This window comes from Loxodonta africana, chromosome 21 (assembly GCF_030014295.1).
Source record: "Loxodonta africana isolate mLoxAfr1 chromosome 21, mLoxAfr1.hap2, whole genome shotgun sequence".
NCBI classification, from domain to species: Eukaryota; Metazoa; Chordata; class Mammalia; order Proboscidea; family Elephantidae; genus Loxodonta; species Loxodonta africana.
This window is the reverse complement of record NC_087362.1, coordinates 33,331,845-33,346,819: the sequence shown is the minus strand read 5'-3', so window position 1 is coordinate 33,346,819 and position 14,975 is coordinate 33,331,845. Positions and strand designations below refer to the sequence as shown.

The 14,975-nt window shown below is 44.9% G+C and overlaps 1 protein-coding gene across 2 annotated transcripts in view; it reads left to right on the top strand.

Moving 5' to 3' along the window:
* The window catches only part of CRISPLD2 (cysteine rich secretory protein LCCL domain containing 2), a 71,441-nt gene that overhangs the window by 36,781 nt on the left and 19,685 nt on the right, over nt 1-14,975 (top strand). For both annotated transcript variants that reach the window (XM_010597822.3, XM_010597820.3), the window contains exons 8-13: nt 1,380-1,440; nt 5,917-5,983; nt 6,464-6,594; nt 8,232-8,275; nt 9,125-9,197; nt 11,916-11,991. In XM_010597822.3, coding sequence (XP_010596124.1) covers nt 1,380-1,440; nt 5,917-5,983; nt 6,464-6,594; nt 8,232-8,275; nt 9,125-9,197; nt 11,916-11,991 — 452 coding nt within the window. The remainder of the gene's footprint in view (nt 1-1,379; nt 1,441-5,916; nt 5,984-6,463; nt 6,595-8,231; nt 8,276-9,124; nt 9,198-11,915; nt 11,992-14,975) is intronic.

The following is a 14,975-nucleotide window of genomic DNA, read 5'->3' as shown; positions in this document are numbered from 1 at the left end:
ACCCTCTCCTCTTTTCCCAATTACAGTCGAGTCTCATTATTTGTGATCATTATGCTCTATAAAGTCGCCATGAACACTGCATTAGCGAATACTGAACCATTGCTCCAGGGGAAATACAGGGTTAGGTTCCTGTGAGCCTCTGTTCACAACATTTTCATCAACTGATCGAAACATACATAACCTTGTTATATGTGTGTTTCTGTTTACAGGCTCCTTACGAATATATGTTGTTCATTCATTAACACTGAACTCACAGCCAACAGCACTACAACTCATGTCTGAATGAAGTTTATTTAACACACATGTTTTCTCTGTAAGGCACATCACAGACTTCTTGCCCTTAGGAACACTGGACAGCATCTCAACACAATGCTTAGGGGCCATGTTAAACAGTGGAACCGCCAACAACCAGCACAAAAAACGAGAAAAACGTCTAAATAGACCATGAAAAGGACACTTCTTTGCAGTCTGAGAGCTGAAACAAGCAGGCAAAGTGTTACCTTGTTTGGCCTCAGCTGCAAACACGTTCGTCAGGCGACTCAAATTTTGCCCCATTCTGTGTATGTCCACAGATGACTGCGAAAGTGCCGCTAGTATTGATTTTGGGGTCACAGACGAATTTTAGCAAGTAGGTGAATTTGTATAAACAGAATCCATGAATGATGGCGGTGATTGTACTTTCTTCCTTTCTATCCTCTTGTGCTTTCAAATATCTCCCCCTCTCCCGACTTTCTGACATTTAACCATTTGGTAGCTTTAGTTGGACAGGAAATAAGCTGTTGCTCTTATCTTCCAAAAACTCAGAATGGTCCCATTGTTTTCTTTTCATAATGTCAAGTTATAATATATGTCTTTTTCCAAATTGTGACACTGCTTCAAGATTCTGATATGTCGCTATAAAATAAGTATAAGAGTAAAGGCTGCCAAAAGTCTGTGGGGTGACCCTCAGTGAGAATGGCAGGACTCCCTGGCCCCAGGGTCTGGTCAAGCTCCCTCTTCACTCCTGGGAAGTCCCGGCCCTCCAGAAACCCTACGTGGTTTTGTGCACTAGTGTGCGCAGACACCTCTCTGAGGGTTAATCTTTAGTGTCTCATGTAATCCTCACAAAGCCCTGTGAGTGGATACTGTCATTATTCCCACTGTTATTCATATGTGGAAACTCAGCCTCAGAGAGAGGAGGTAACTTGTCCAAGGTCACACAGCTGCTAAGTGGTGGACCTGGGATTTGAACCTCATAATGGAAGCCTGCACCATTATGCGTTGTTCCCGCCCTCCCTATGGCAGGGTTCAGAGTGCCCCTCAAGGCAGAGTGGAGTCCTCTAGCCCAAACATCCTCCCTGTTTCTTGATGTGACATGTATTTCTGCGTTCCTTTCCTAGCCCAGGTCGTCAGGTGTGACACCAAGATGAAGGACAAGTGCAAAGGTTCTACGTGCAACAGGTAACGTCTTGGCTTTGTCCCCATCTTGCTGCTGCTTGCAGCCCTTCGAGGAACCCACTGTGGGCTTATGAGTTGTGCCGTGATCATTTAGTTGATTCAACCCAGACCAAGCTGGGTAGAAACTCATGGGAAAATGGTGTTCAGGACTTTGAGGCCAGAAGGTGTCCTGGTTGAGTGTGAGGCTGACTCAGTTTGCTTTGTGCCATAAGTTAGACTGATCATGACATCCCAGAGTCCCCTATGACGAAGATGGCCCCTCTCTGTCAGCCTATACCAGGGTTCCTTAGCCTTGGCACTATGGACACTTGGGGCCAGATCATTCTTTGTGGTGGAGATGGTCCTATACACTGTAGGATGTTTAGCAGCATCCCTGGCCTCTACTCACTAGATGCCCATAAGATCTCCCTATGTGACAACAAAAAAGTCTCCAGATATTGCCAGCTGTCCCCTGTAGGGTAAAATTGCCCCCAGTTGAGGGCCACTGACTTAGAGGATTGATCCAACTTCTGAGTGTCTACTCCTCCACCCCCATGTGTATTCTGGTTGAGTTTCGTCCCTACAAGGCCCTATGAAATGCATCCTGGGGGAATGGTGAGCATCCAACCCCATCAAACACACCTGACCATGGTGTGTTGTTGGTAAGCCAGCTCTCAAAAACAAACAAAAATGACAGCAAAAAATGATTCGTAGCAGCTGCCAATTTCTGTGGTATAAATATTCCCAGTGGTCTAATACCCAGCTTGCAGAGTTCCTGAATCTGTAACAAGCCAAATTCTAGCCAGGATGAACTGAGTCCAGCACACCCGGATTCTGCGTTAGAATCATCTTGGGCGCTTTTAAACTCCAAAGCCCTCTGCTCAGAGATACAGATTTAATTAGCCTGGGAAGGGGCCCAAGTGTCACCTCTCCAGGTAATGCTAAGTCACAGCTGGGCTGTGAGCCTTAAGCTAGAGTGAGTGTTTTCAAGCCTGAGAGCCCAGCAGACTCTCCTGGGGAGTCTGTTGAAGATACAGACTTTGGACCTCACCCCAGAGGACCCAGGGGTTTGGGGTGGACTCAGGAATTTGAGAAATGGGAGAACCAGAGGAATGAGAGAATCAACCACATGAGAGATGCGGCAATTATGGCCCTGGAGGCATTTCCTTGGCGTGTTGTGTTGTTAGCTGCTGTCAAGGTGATTTTGTCTCACGGGGACCCCATGTGTTATAGAGTAGAACTGAGCTCCATGGGGTTTTCTTGACTGGAATCTTAACTGAAGCAGATCACCAGGATTTTCTTCTGTGGTACTCCTGGGTAGGTTCAACCTGCCAGCCCTTAGGTTAGCAGTCTCGCACCACTAAAAGGAGATAAATCCCAGGCTAAGGGTTGGACTAGGGGCAGGGGCACAGGAAAAACAAGCATGGTCTTTGTGGCGATAGTAACAGTTTCACGTGGTGCTGTCCCACTTACAGAGTACCTTCACATGTATTGATACATTTCCTCTTCAAGACATCCCTGTGAAATGGGTCACCCCTTCAAGGCTGAATGGGTGACCACCTGGTCCTGGTTTACCTGAGACTCTCATGGCTTTAGTTCTAAAAGTCCTGGGAAGCCCCTCAGTCCTGAGCAAACCCAGAAGCCTACTCACCCTCACTGGGAATGGACTTTAGGCCGTCTTTCCGGGAGAAGCTGTGGACTTTCGAACAAGACCAATCTTACAGAACCTAAAGGAGCCCGTGGCTAATAGGTCTGTAAGTGCTCTCTATCAAGTCAATCCTTCCTCCCTCAGTGGCGGCTGTCTGTTCACCAGGCAAGGCTGGCTTTCCGGCAGGAGCCTGGCTGCAAATGCCCTGGGTTTTTGGTGAAAAAGGAGTTCATCAGCTGTAGAACATACATGTTATGCCATACATGTGTTATAACATGTTATAAGAATGAAGATCACGACCCGTGGTTTTGCCCAGTTGGGGGCTCCATTCCACCTCTGGGTGACAGGAGTCAGAGGGCGCCCCATGTTCTGCGCCATGGCTGGCAGAAGGCAGGATTCCGGGCTAGGGAAGTGCTAGGGTGTGTGTTGGCCCAGGGCTGTGGCCATTGACAGATGCAACAGGACTGCTGCAGAATTGGAGAAGGGCTGCTTCCCACCGGATAACAGAGCTGCCAGCGTCTCCCTCAGTAGCCGAACAGATTAATCTCACTGATGGAGTCAGTTCATGCTGTCCGCTCGAATGTTGAAGCACGTCTGCCAGGAAGAGCGCTGTTGGTTTTGGCAGCACAGCTGCTGGGCTGCCCTTTCTGGCAGTGAACAGCCCGCAGGTGCAGAAGCTCAGGATCATGATGGTAAAACATGTCATCAGGACAGGATGTCAGCGTCTTCCTGTGAATCCTGGCATCTGCTCATCTGAAGCTGAATGCTGTTATTTAAAGTGAGAAGGTGGTAGGTCCTGGGTGCTACCATGGGGACTTAGGGTGTAGTGTGCAGGAGAACCCTTCGTTCAGACTTTGGCATGAGTGTTATGAAACATGCTTTGGACAACCTGGGATGTATGACAAGGCTGTTTGATGGATTCGTACACCGTCCCAGGCAAAGCTGTCATGGGTCTGCAGCTACTACAAAAGTCAAACCAGTTAACTTGTTGGTATGATGAGCAAGATGTGGCAATGATCAGTGGTGGAATGTTGTTGGGGTCATTAGGTGCCGTTGAAATGGTTCTGACTCCTAGCAACCCTGCCTGGACATGTGCCATCCTCACAGTTGGTGCTGTTTGAGCCCATCATTGCAGCCACTGTGTCAGTCCATCTTGCTGAGGGTCTTCCTCTTTTTTGCTGACCCTCTACTTTACCAAGCATGATGTCCTTCTCCAGGGACTGATCCCTCCTGATAACATGCCCAAAGTATGTGAGATGAAGTCTCGCCATCCTCGCTTCTAAGGAGCATTCTGGCTATACTTCTTCCAAGGAGTACAGGGTGGAATAGCTATACCTAAAGCCTGCCTGTCCCTGTGCACAGTGTTAGGGTGACATTTCAAAGTCTCAGGCACCTTGGAAGAAAGGTCTGGCAATCTACTTTAGAAAAATCAGCCATTGAAAATCCTGTGCAGCGCAGCTCTGCTGTGATGCACATGGGGTTCCAAGGAGTTGGAATTGGCTCTATGGCAGCTGGTTTGGTTTAAATTTTTGGTTTTGTGCTGGGCACATTGGGAAGAAAGCAGGTACCTCCCAGAAAGATGCATCATCTACAGACTAATGGGTGTGTAATTTTTGGAGAGGTCCAGGGTTGCCCTTTTGTGACGATGGTGCATTCTGCACTCCAGGCTCATCATGAGAGGATCGCACCTGAGTACTCATTGGAAAAAAATCAACAAGGTTTGGAGACCACCTCTCACCAGACAAACAGCATCGTCAGAGTCAGGGGTGGACGGGGCACTCCCCAAGCTGGGAAAAGATAGTTAAGAATTCGAACTCACCCCACCTGCAAACAGACAATACCCGCGTCTCTCTCACCCAGGCCACGCCATGATCTGACACAGCAGTTTTCTCTATATGTTTACTGGGCTTTTTTTGTGTTTTTAAAAGGTATTCTTGTTCATTGTGAAGAATTCAGGAAAAACAAAATAAAAAAATAATAAAGAAGTGTCCCAGAATCTCACCTATATTGCTAGCTATTTGGTATATTTCCTTCTGATCTTTTTTCTGTGCCTTGATGAGGCCGGTTTTGCAATTTTGTTTGCTATTGTTTTCACTTAATATTTTCCACCACCAGTAAATATTTTGCAAAGCCTTCATTTTTAGTGGCTGCGTGATACTCTGACGTGTGACTAAAGAAAAGTTTGTGTGGCCATTCCTTTTGACACCTGGTAACTCATTTCCAGCTCTTCACAATTAGAACCTGTTGGAATACATGTGTGTATAAATACATGTATCCTCAGGCGAGCCTGGTACAGAAGGTACAGCACCACAAAAGGGCAGCCCTCGAACGCCCAGAAATTGTCAGAATGTACATGTTGGTCTGTTTTCTGACTTTTTACTTGGAATATATACCTACAAGGGAAATTCAAGAGTCAACAGGTATGAATTTTTAAGGCTTTCTGGAAAAAAGGCTAGAGTAATTTATACAGTGTGCAGGCATATCCTTCCCTACAATTGATACACAGAAAATGTCTGTTTAATCTGCACTTGTTCGATAAGTTTTGTGTGCGTTGAAGCCATTCATGTGTCGTCTTCGAATTGTCTGTATCCACTTCTTCACCTTAGTGCTGGCCTTAAGTATGTGAAAATAGCCTTTAAGAAGGGCGAAGTGAATTTGTAGTTGTGTTCACAGGGACATAAACTTCAGGCTGGGGCTGGGTAAATTACGACCTGTTCAGAAATAATAGATTGAAAATGAGTGAAGTTTCTTTACATTAATAAGAGAGCTACTGAAGAAGAAAACGATAAATTCACTCTCCGATTTCATCAACATGCTTGCCTCTGAAACTCGTTTTATTTCTTCTCCGCCAGGTACGAGTGCCCAGCGGGCTGTTCGAACAACAAGGCAAAGATTTTTGGAACTCTCTTTTATGAAAGTGTAAGTGTGGCCAGTATTTCTTTAAATGGCTTGTGTATTTTTAAACAAGGCTGTTGGTTTTAATAGGAAAAGTGTTTCTTTCCCCTTCTGAGTAAAACCTTACACTGGGACAGCTGATCCGCACAGACCCACGGCTCACAGACTCGTGAAGCCACTTTTGGAACCCACGGCTGACCCCAAGGCAGAGCTGTCTCCACTGCAGAATGTGTGTTAATATGCTCGACTGGAGGGGGAGAAAGGGCTATTTGTCACTGTTCTTGCAAGGCAACTGAGTTGTAAGGCAACTCAGAGGAGCTTTTTAAGATAAGCAACTCCAGAAACAAAGATGTGGTTATAAAGGAAAGGGTCGGAAGGGGTGACCTTTATCCTGTCTTTTTGGCTTTTAGTGGGGTGAGGACAAGCACCCTGGGTATTTCTGAAAAAGATTGTTGACAAAGGTTGCTTCAGAATATATTTATGGTCTCGTGCCTCCTTCCCCAGTCGTCCAGCATATGCCGAGCTGCAATTCACTTCGGAATCATAGACGACAAAGGAGGCCTGGTGGACGTCACCAGGAACGGGAAGGTCCCTTTTTTCGTGAAGTCAGAGAGGCACGGCGTGGCGTCTTTGAGGTGACTATTCCACAACCAAACCAAACCGGTTGCTGTCACGTTGATTCCAATTCACGGCGCCCCATGTGTGTCACAGTAGAACTGCGCTCTGTGGGGCTTTCAATGGCTATGATCTTTCGGAAGTGAGTCACCAAGACTTTGTTCCAAGGCGCCTCTGAGTGGACCGGAATTGCCAACGTTTAGTTAGCAGCCAAGTGCGTTAACCATGCGCACCACACAGGGCCTCCTACTCTGTGGCCAGGATTCCTTAGAACATTTCTTCCTGGTTATGAGCGTATTGTAGAAATGTTGAAAAGTCCTAAAAAATAGAAAGAAGCAGGAAAAAAAAAAAAGAGAGATTACCTTAATCCTTAACTCAGAAATTTCCACTATGGACGGTTTAGGGTATTCCATTCTTGTGGGATTTTTTTGTGTGTGTATTTTTAATTTGGCTGAGTTTGAATCCTGCCTTTTCCACTTGCCCAGCCACTGAGAGGTCTTCAGATGTGCCATTGTTAACAGTTGGTGATTTCCATGAGTGTGTAGAGTAATTCTTGATTAGTACTTTTTCTTAAGACAATATGCTTACTTTTCTTCCAAGGTAATGTTTTCCACATATGGTGTGTGGTGGACGGTGGGCAGACCATCCTGGTCATCCTGACCTATTGTGGTGGAGGTAGAGGTCAGATCTAGGTGCTTGTGTCTTGGTCTGTGTATGAGATTAGAGGCACAAGTGGTCCTGGAGACAGGGAAACCCAGCAGTGTGCAGCAGGGGCTGTGGGGTCAGACAGACCTGCGTTATGAACTTAAGGCAGGGAAGTTAGGCAGACAAAGAGCAAGGGACTCCAAACGAAAGCAATGGAAGTATCCACTGAGGTATCGCTGTGTGACTGCAATGCTAGCCGTAGTAAAACCTAATTCAGGCAGCGAGCATTCGTGAGCTTGGCAAAGGGTTCAGCTCTTGTGTTGGGTGGAGCCTTTGTCCTGGAGAGACTTCTGGCCCCTTCCAATGGCCAACTTGGCATCCAAAGCAGGAACTCTTCACATTGTAGAATTCAGGGGGTCAGGGAACATTGATGCAGAGAAAAACTGCAACTTCGTTTTCACCAACCTCTCATTGAAATGTAGTATTTCCTTCAGTTATGAATGTTGGCCACAAACCAGGGTAGTATTGGCAGCTGGCTCTCACTGATAGATATCGAGGTACTGCCAACGTTTCAAAACAGTCTCCACTCGTCCCCACCTTGAAATGGCAGTACTGCTTAGACCCACTTCTAGATTTTGTTATTTATTGCCTTACCAAAAAAAACCACAGCTATTCCTCCAACACAAACTTGTTTTTATACTTTGATGAGGACATCAATATTGTGTAACTGGTTTCCCGTGTAATCTTCTGAATTTATTTATGCATGGTAAAACCATTATTCTGAGAAAGGGTCCACAGGCTTCACCAGTGTGCCAACGGAGGGGTCCACGATGTGAAAAAAAAAAAGCTAGGAAGCCCTGCTCTAGAGGGTTCTCAGAGCTTTTAGGCTGGTGGGGAAACAACCAGGGAAATGTAAGGTCAGGGCTGTAAATAAACTAAGTACAGGAGCCAATGTGAGCTTTGAGAAGCAATTCTGTTTGTGTTTACCATTTCCTAATGTTTTGTTTTGCAGCAAATACAAAGCTTCCAGTTCGTTCACGGTGTCAGAAGTAAAAGGTAAGCTGGCTGGACTTTTATGTGACCGTAATCCACTGGTTATCTTGGATTTCACTGCAAACTTCATTCCCTTTAGTGACTGGTTTAATGTTTAGTGTACCTGCTAACATTGCCATTCTCAGCATATGCCCACCACCTGTTTTGTAAATAAAGTTTTATTGAAACACAGCCAGTCCCATTCATTTAAGCATTGTCTATGGCTGCTTTCTGCTATACCAGCAAACTAAGTAGTTGCAACACAGACCATATAGACCACAATGCTGAAAACATGTACTATCTAGCCCTTTCAGAAAAAGTTTGCTGATCCTTGAACTATACGAGGAAATACTGTCAGAGACCACAAGTGGCCAGTATTTTAACACTTTCTTATGTCTGTTAAACACAATATATGACCTTCAAGAAAGGAGTCGGCTGTCTAGCAGTAGGGGTGAACTGGCAGCGCTCAGACACAGGTAGTACTCTGTACCATGGAAAGAGTTCTAGACTAGGACTCCAAATGCTGGCTCTCGCCATGGTCTCTGAGGTCTCCAGCGTATCTCAGCTTCTGTCTGTATAATTGGAATAACTGCTGTCATCAAGATCAAATGGGACAGTGCTGGGGAAAGGCCTTAAAATTGAAAAACTCTGTTCAGATGAGTATTGTTAGTCCCTGAGAAACCACTGAGGGTGAAATCCTTGACCTGTGAGCACACTCAGGCCCTAAGCAAGGGACCTTGGTGCCTGCTAGGTTCCAACCCAACCAAGTGAGCCCGTAGGACCCTATTGTCCAGCAGCCCATTTCACATGCCGGTAGCCCGAGGCCCAGGCTTGCCAGGACCTGACCCTTTCCTGGTGTGTTTCTGTTCACAGTGCAGGACCTGGATTGCTACACCACCGTTGCTCAGCTCTGTCCATTTGAGAAGCCGACCACTCACTGCCCAAGGTGAGGCAAAGGAGCAGGAACAGGAGGGACATGGGGCTCACGGTCTCTGGGGCAAGGGCATTACTTCCTCTCTGGGCCTCGCTGTGGGGTCTGGTTTCTTGTACACTGGGGCCAAGAGAAGGCGGTGCCATGCTGGGTGGGTGTCATCTCATGGTAGAGAAGCACACCATATTCTAGAAGTGGCCCTTACCTATCCTGGAAGACGGTCACTCATGCTGAGGCAGGCACCCACTAGCCCTTTCCTTAGACCAGTGACTCTCAACCCTGGCTGCATGTTGGAATTCCCTGGGGAGCATAAAAATAAAAATCCCTGGACCAGTTCAACTCAGATCTCTGGGTGGTGTGCCAGGCAGCGGCATCAGTCTTCTCTAAAAGCTTCCTAGATGCTGCCAGTGTGCAGCGAGGCCCAAGAAACCTAGAAAAGCTCTAGAGAACTTCAATGAGAAAATGATTTTGTCCCACTTGATGCTGTGACTCACTCAAGAGAATATTTTCATTTGTATGAATGACTTCATTTGCCACTAAGCTCTTCCCTACCCTAATCAGACCTTGAGGTTTGCCATTCTTGGTTTTTTGGATCAGTTTTAGAAAAATTGGAAGCTGGGCATTACTTGTTCTCTTTAAATGAGCTCATTATTTCTTGTACTTGATCTGTAATATTTTCTGTGGGTCACTCTAGAAATTGTTTTTTAAAATCAGCTTCATTGAAGTATAACTGGCACACAATAAAATTCACCAGGTACAAGGATACGATTCGATGTATTTTGACAAATGTATACAGTCATGCAGCCACGTAGACAATTGAGATATAGAACATTTTCATCACCCCAAAAAGTTCCCTTGTCAATCCCTCCTCCCTCACCCCCAGTTCCTGACAGCCACTGATCTTTTTTGTGTCATTGTAACTTTGCCTTTTCTGGAATTTCATACAAATGAAGCCATCACCTATGTAGGCGTTTGTGGCTGGCTTCTTTTGCTCAGCATCGTGTGTTTGAGATGCAGCCATGTTGTCTGTGGTGCTGAGTAGAGCATCCTATGGCAGAAAAACAATTTGTCATCCAAGGGAGAGATTTTACATGTATCTGCCCAGACCTCAACTAACTGGCTCTCGAAGGATGCTGCATTTTACATAAATAAAGGATATCTTGGTAGTATTTTTCTCTAAAGTACCAGTAGATCATCTTGGAAAGGGGAAAAAGGGAACGTTCTCCTTATTTGAATTGGCATAGGAGCATCCTTTGACTGAACAGGCCTTAAGTTTTTTGGATTTACTCATTTGTCATGTAGAAATTTCTCAGCCATCAGAAAATATACAAGGAAGCAAACTGTCAAAGCGAGCTTTCTGACTTACCTCCATTGTAAAGTTGGAAATACAGTGGGAGGCCCCTGGTACCCTGGGTTGAAAGCTCTGAGGATAGAGACAGCCAACTCTGAGGCTGGGTGATGTCATGTCTCATGAGTCTTTATCCCAGGCTTGGAGACTTCTGGATTTTTTTAGGGAATGACTGACTTTGAAAACAATGGGTGGAGACCCCGAGGTCCTAGGAGGAAAGAGCTCCAGGAGGAAGCCTGGTTAGGGAGAGGAGACAAATGTGATCCCTGACTACTTTCCCTCTTCTACTCGTCTTCTTCCCCTTGGGGCTTTCTTATGGCTCCACTGCCACTCCCAACACCATGCTGATGCCCTCGAATGTTCAATGTGGGGTAACAACCTTTTAGTAGATTTTCCTGAATATTAAAGAGAAGCAGAAGGAAATCATTTCAGAAAATACAAATGAAAACAAAAACTTGACAAGTATGAGTATCCAAAATATAAGATTCTGACCTACCATCCAAAAGAAGTAGGAAAACAACATTCCTAGACTCTCAAATCCATCTTTTTTTTTTTTTTTTAAAGCACACAAACACGTGCATATACACACACATCTCTTTTCTCCCCACCCTCCTCTTCCTGCCCGGAACTGTTACAACATCTCAATCCCTTTGTCTGACTCTCTTCCCTCTGTAAATCCTGCCTGTCTCTGGGCCAGATGGCTTCCGGCCGCCATTTTGGTTTCTTAGTCCCTGGGCTCCAGCCCATAGCGTACTGTTCCAGATAAACACAAAAGACCTTTTCTTAAGTAGAGCTCATGTGCTTTCCTTGTTTGAATCTCTCAAACCATCTAGGGCCTACCCATTCCCAGCTCAAAGTCCTCTTCTCATCCCGTGTGTGGCTGGTAGAGCTGTGGTGCCTGACATAGCAAGCGATCCAACCTTTTTTGCCTCAAGTTATCAGTGCCCCCTCCCTGAAATATTCTGTGATCACCAAACTGAGGCCCCTCCACCCTTTCCTCCCCCCCCATAGACTTAAAAAAAAGTCTATTGATTATAATCTTCATAAAGTACCTGCAGTATGAACTGGCCAACACCCAAGAATGGGAGGCAGAATCTCTTACAGCCCTATACTCATATGTCTCGGGTTTTTATTCCTTTTACCTTTTTGTTTGTGTCTTTGTGTGTGTGTGCACTATATACACTATTTAGAAGAAGAAAAATATCTTTACCATTGCTAGTGTGGGAGACATATTTTTTTCTTAAAGAGTAAAACAGTATGGTAGTTTCCTTTCATCCAACTACTTAAATAAAAGATCTAAAATTCAAATAAAGAAAGCCAGCTACCTCTCAGGAGTTTTTGCATGCTGCTGATGGTAACAACACATAAACGCTTCTTGTTGGCAGAGTCCGCTGTCCTGCGCACTGCAAAGACGAGCCGTCCTACTGGGTTCCTGTGTATGGAACCAACATCTATGCAGATGTGAGTATGCTGCCATTTTCAACGACCACCTCTCAGAACCTGTTAAGACCTCAGAAACTGTTCTAAGATCTGGATACTAGAAACCTGATGTGTTCATTTCCTTCGACTGCCATAACTAATTACCACAAAATTGGTGGCTTAAAACAACAGAAAATTATCCTATCACTGTTCGAGAGGCTAGAAGCCCCAAATCAAGGTGTTGGCAGGGTTGTGCTCCCACCTCTTCTTAACGTCTAGTGGTTGCCAGCAATCCTTGGCAATTTTATTGGCTTGTGTCTACATCACACCAATCTCTGCCTCCATTGTCACGTGGACTTCTCTGTCTCCCTGTGTCTTCACCTGGCATTCTTATAAGGATACTAGTTTTGGAGTCAGAGCCCACCCTAATCCAATATGGCCTCATCTTAACTAATCACATGTGCAAAGACTCTATTTCCAAATAAGGGCACATTCTAAGGTTCCAGGTGGACATGAATTTTGGGGGAACACTATTCAACCCAGAGCAGCTGAGCTCTGATTCCAGCCTCTCTAGCTAAATTTAGGCCACTCGTTTCTGCCATCAGTGCCCTAGTGGTTCCATTTGTAGAGATACTAGTATTTCTACCTACCTCTACATCTGAATGCAAATGCAAGTGTGCCTTATCTTACCCAACCATTTTAACAGTTTTATCATTTTTGTAATTCTGTAATTTTAATAGTTTTGAAATCTCCTTCTTCATTGATCATGCATTTATAATTTTGGAGGCTTTCATCCTGCACATACTGTATTCTCTCAGACATTTAATCATCTTTCTGGCTCTCCTCATGTACTCATAGATGCTGATCCACTCTGCCCCCTACATTCATACGCGTTATACACACACTTAGCTAAAAGCACAGAGAAGAAAATACAGATTACCCCCCATTTACTATTCACCAACAACCACTCATATTATATCGGTGTCCGTCCTTCCATTTTCCCTTCCTAACTTTAGCAGGGAAGCTTTAGTCTGATTTTTCTCAAGTGGTTCTCTGAAAACATAGTCCATCCTCCTCTAGGCACCTAGAGTTTAGGAGCCTAGTAACCCAGAAGACGTGACTGTGGCCACAGCCCTGCCCCTGACAGGCTGTGTGACCTTGCCAATCCACTCACTTCTCTGTATAACGATCCAGAGCCCAGATGATCTAGTCCAGGGAAACTTCTAGGTCTAAAATTGCGCGATTAGATCAGCATCCTTTATCCACAGCTGACATTTTACTCAGTTTTTCCTCATCTGCATTTTTATGGCTCTCCCCCTCCTACCACCACCATCTTCGCCTCCACTTGTTCTTATTTCCTATAAACGTGACTCACAGAAGGTCACTGAGTTCTGTAGGTTCAAAGCCACCTTCCCGGCTAATCTTTTTTTTTTCTTCCACTTTTTTTTCCTCCATTTTTAATGAGTCTTTTTTTCTTCTTAAAAGCTGTTGGGCCAAAATTGAGTTCTAAAAGTTTAATGAAGGAGTAAAATAATATATATCCAATTGTTACTCTAAATGTTTTAACCAAATTTTGCTATTAAAAGATAGAGAAAAATAGAGATGGGCAAAGTGATTCCAGCCAAGTACATATAAACAAACAATAGAAATCAGGAGTGATAATATTATTATCTGATAAAGTAAAAATTAAAGTTAAATTTACTCAGTGGGACAAAGCAATTCATTATGCAATGGCACAAAACGTACAATATATGAAGAGGATATGAAAATCAAACCTAAACACATCAAACAACATAGCAGCTAAATATATAAACCAAAAAAAAAAAAAGTTAGAAATACAAGGACAACTTGATGAAAACATTGTGGTTGGTGTTAGGTGCCATGGAATCGGTTCCAACCCATAGTGACCCTATGTACAACAGAGTGAAACACTGCCTGCTCCTGTGCCATCCTCACGATTGTCGTTATGCTTGACCCCATTGTTGCAACCACTGTGTCAATCCGTCTTGTTGAGAGTCTTCCTCTTTTTCGCTGACCCCCTACTTTACCAAGCATGATGTTCTTCTCTAGGGCCTGATCTCTCCTGATAACACGTCCAAAGTATGTGAGACGAAATCTCGCCATCCTTGCTTTTAAGGAGCATTCTGGCTGTACTTCTTCCAAGACAGATTTGTTCGTTCTTTTGGCAGTCCATGGTATATTTAATATTCTTCACCAAAACCATAACTGATGAAAACATAGTAATAATAAAAAGCTGCCTTTCATTCAACACCTACTATGTTTTAGGTACTTTAAAAATACCATCTGTAGGCATCATTATCCCCATTTCACAGAGGAGAAAACTGAAGCTCAGAATAACCCGCCCAAATCACACAGCTAGGACATGGCAGAGGTGAGATTCCTTGAAGGTGTGTCAGGCCTTGGGCTCTGTTCTCTCCCACCTCTGTAGTGCCTTGCTTGAATGTACCAGCACTCCCACTCACACTGATGTGAACTGGCATGTGGGTAAAACGTGTTTGCAGTCTTTACCTAACTTGCTCACGAGGGTTTTGAGCTTTTGGAACTGCAGGGCTCAGGACAGGGCTTGACACATAGTAATTAATCAATGCTTGTTGAGTAAACACATAAATAAAGATACTAGAGCAGTCAGTGCTTGATCAGCTCTTGAAAACAAAAGATAAAGAAGGAGAAAGAAAGAGAGGGAGAGAAAGAAGGGACGAAGGAAGCCATTTCCATGTCAGAGGTCCTCTTCTGGCCTTAGTTTCTAGGTCATTCTGTACTCTGGGCAATGATGGTGAGTTTTCTGGAAAATGTCTGTTTAGCTGAGAGTTATTTTGGGAGAGTCGTCTCCAGACTGAAGGACCTAATAGTGCTCCCCAGCAGCCACGACTTGGCACACCCCTCACTTGGGGAGAGTGCAGGGACCCCACACGTCAGCCGCAGGCAGGAAAAGCATCGGGGTGTGTCCAAAAGAGCAAAGCCTGGGCCAGGAGTCCTGAGCTTCCGCCCCAGCCATGACATCCACT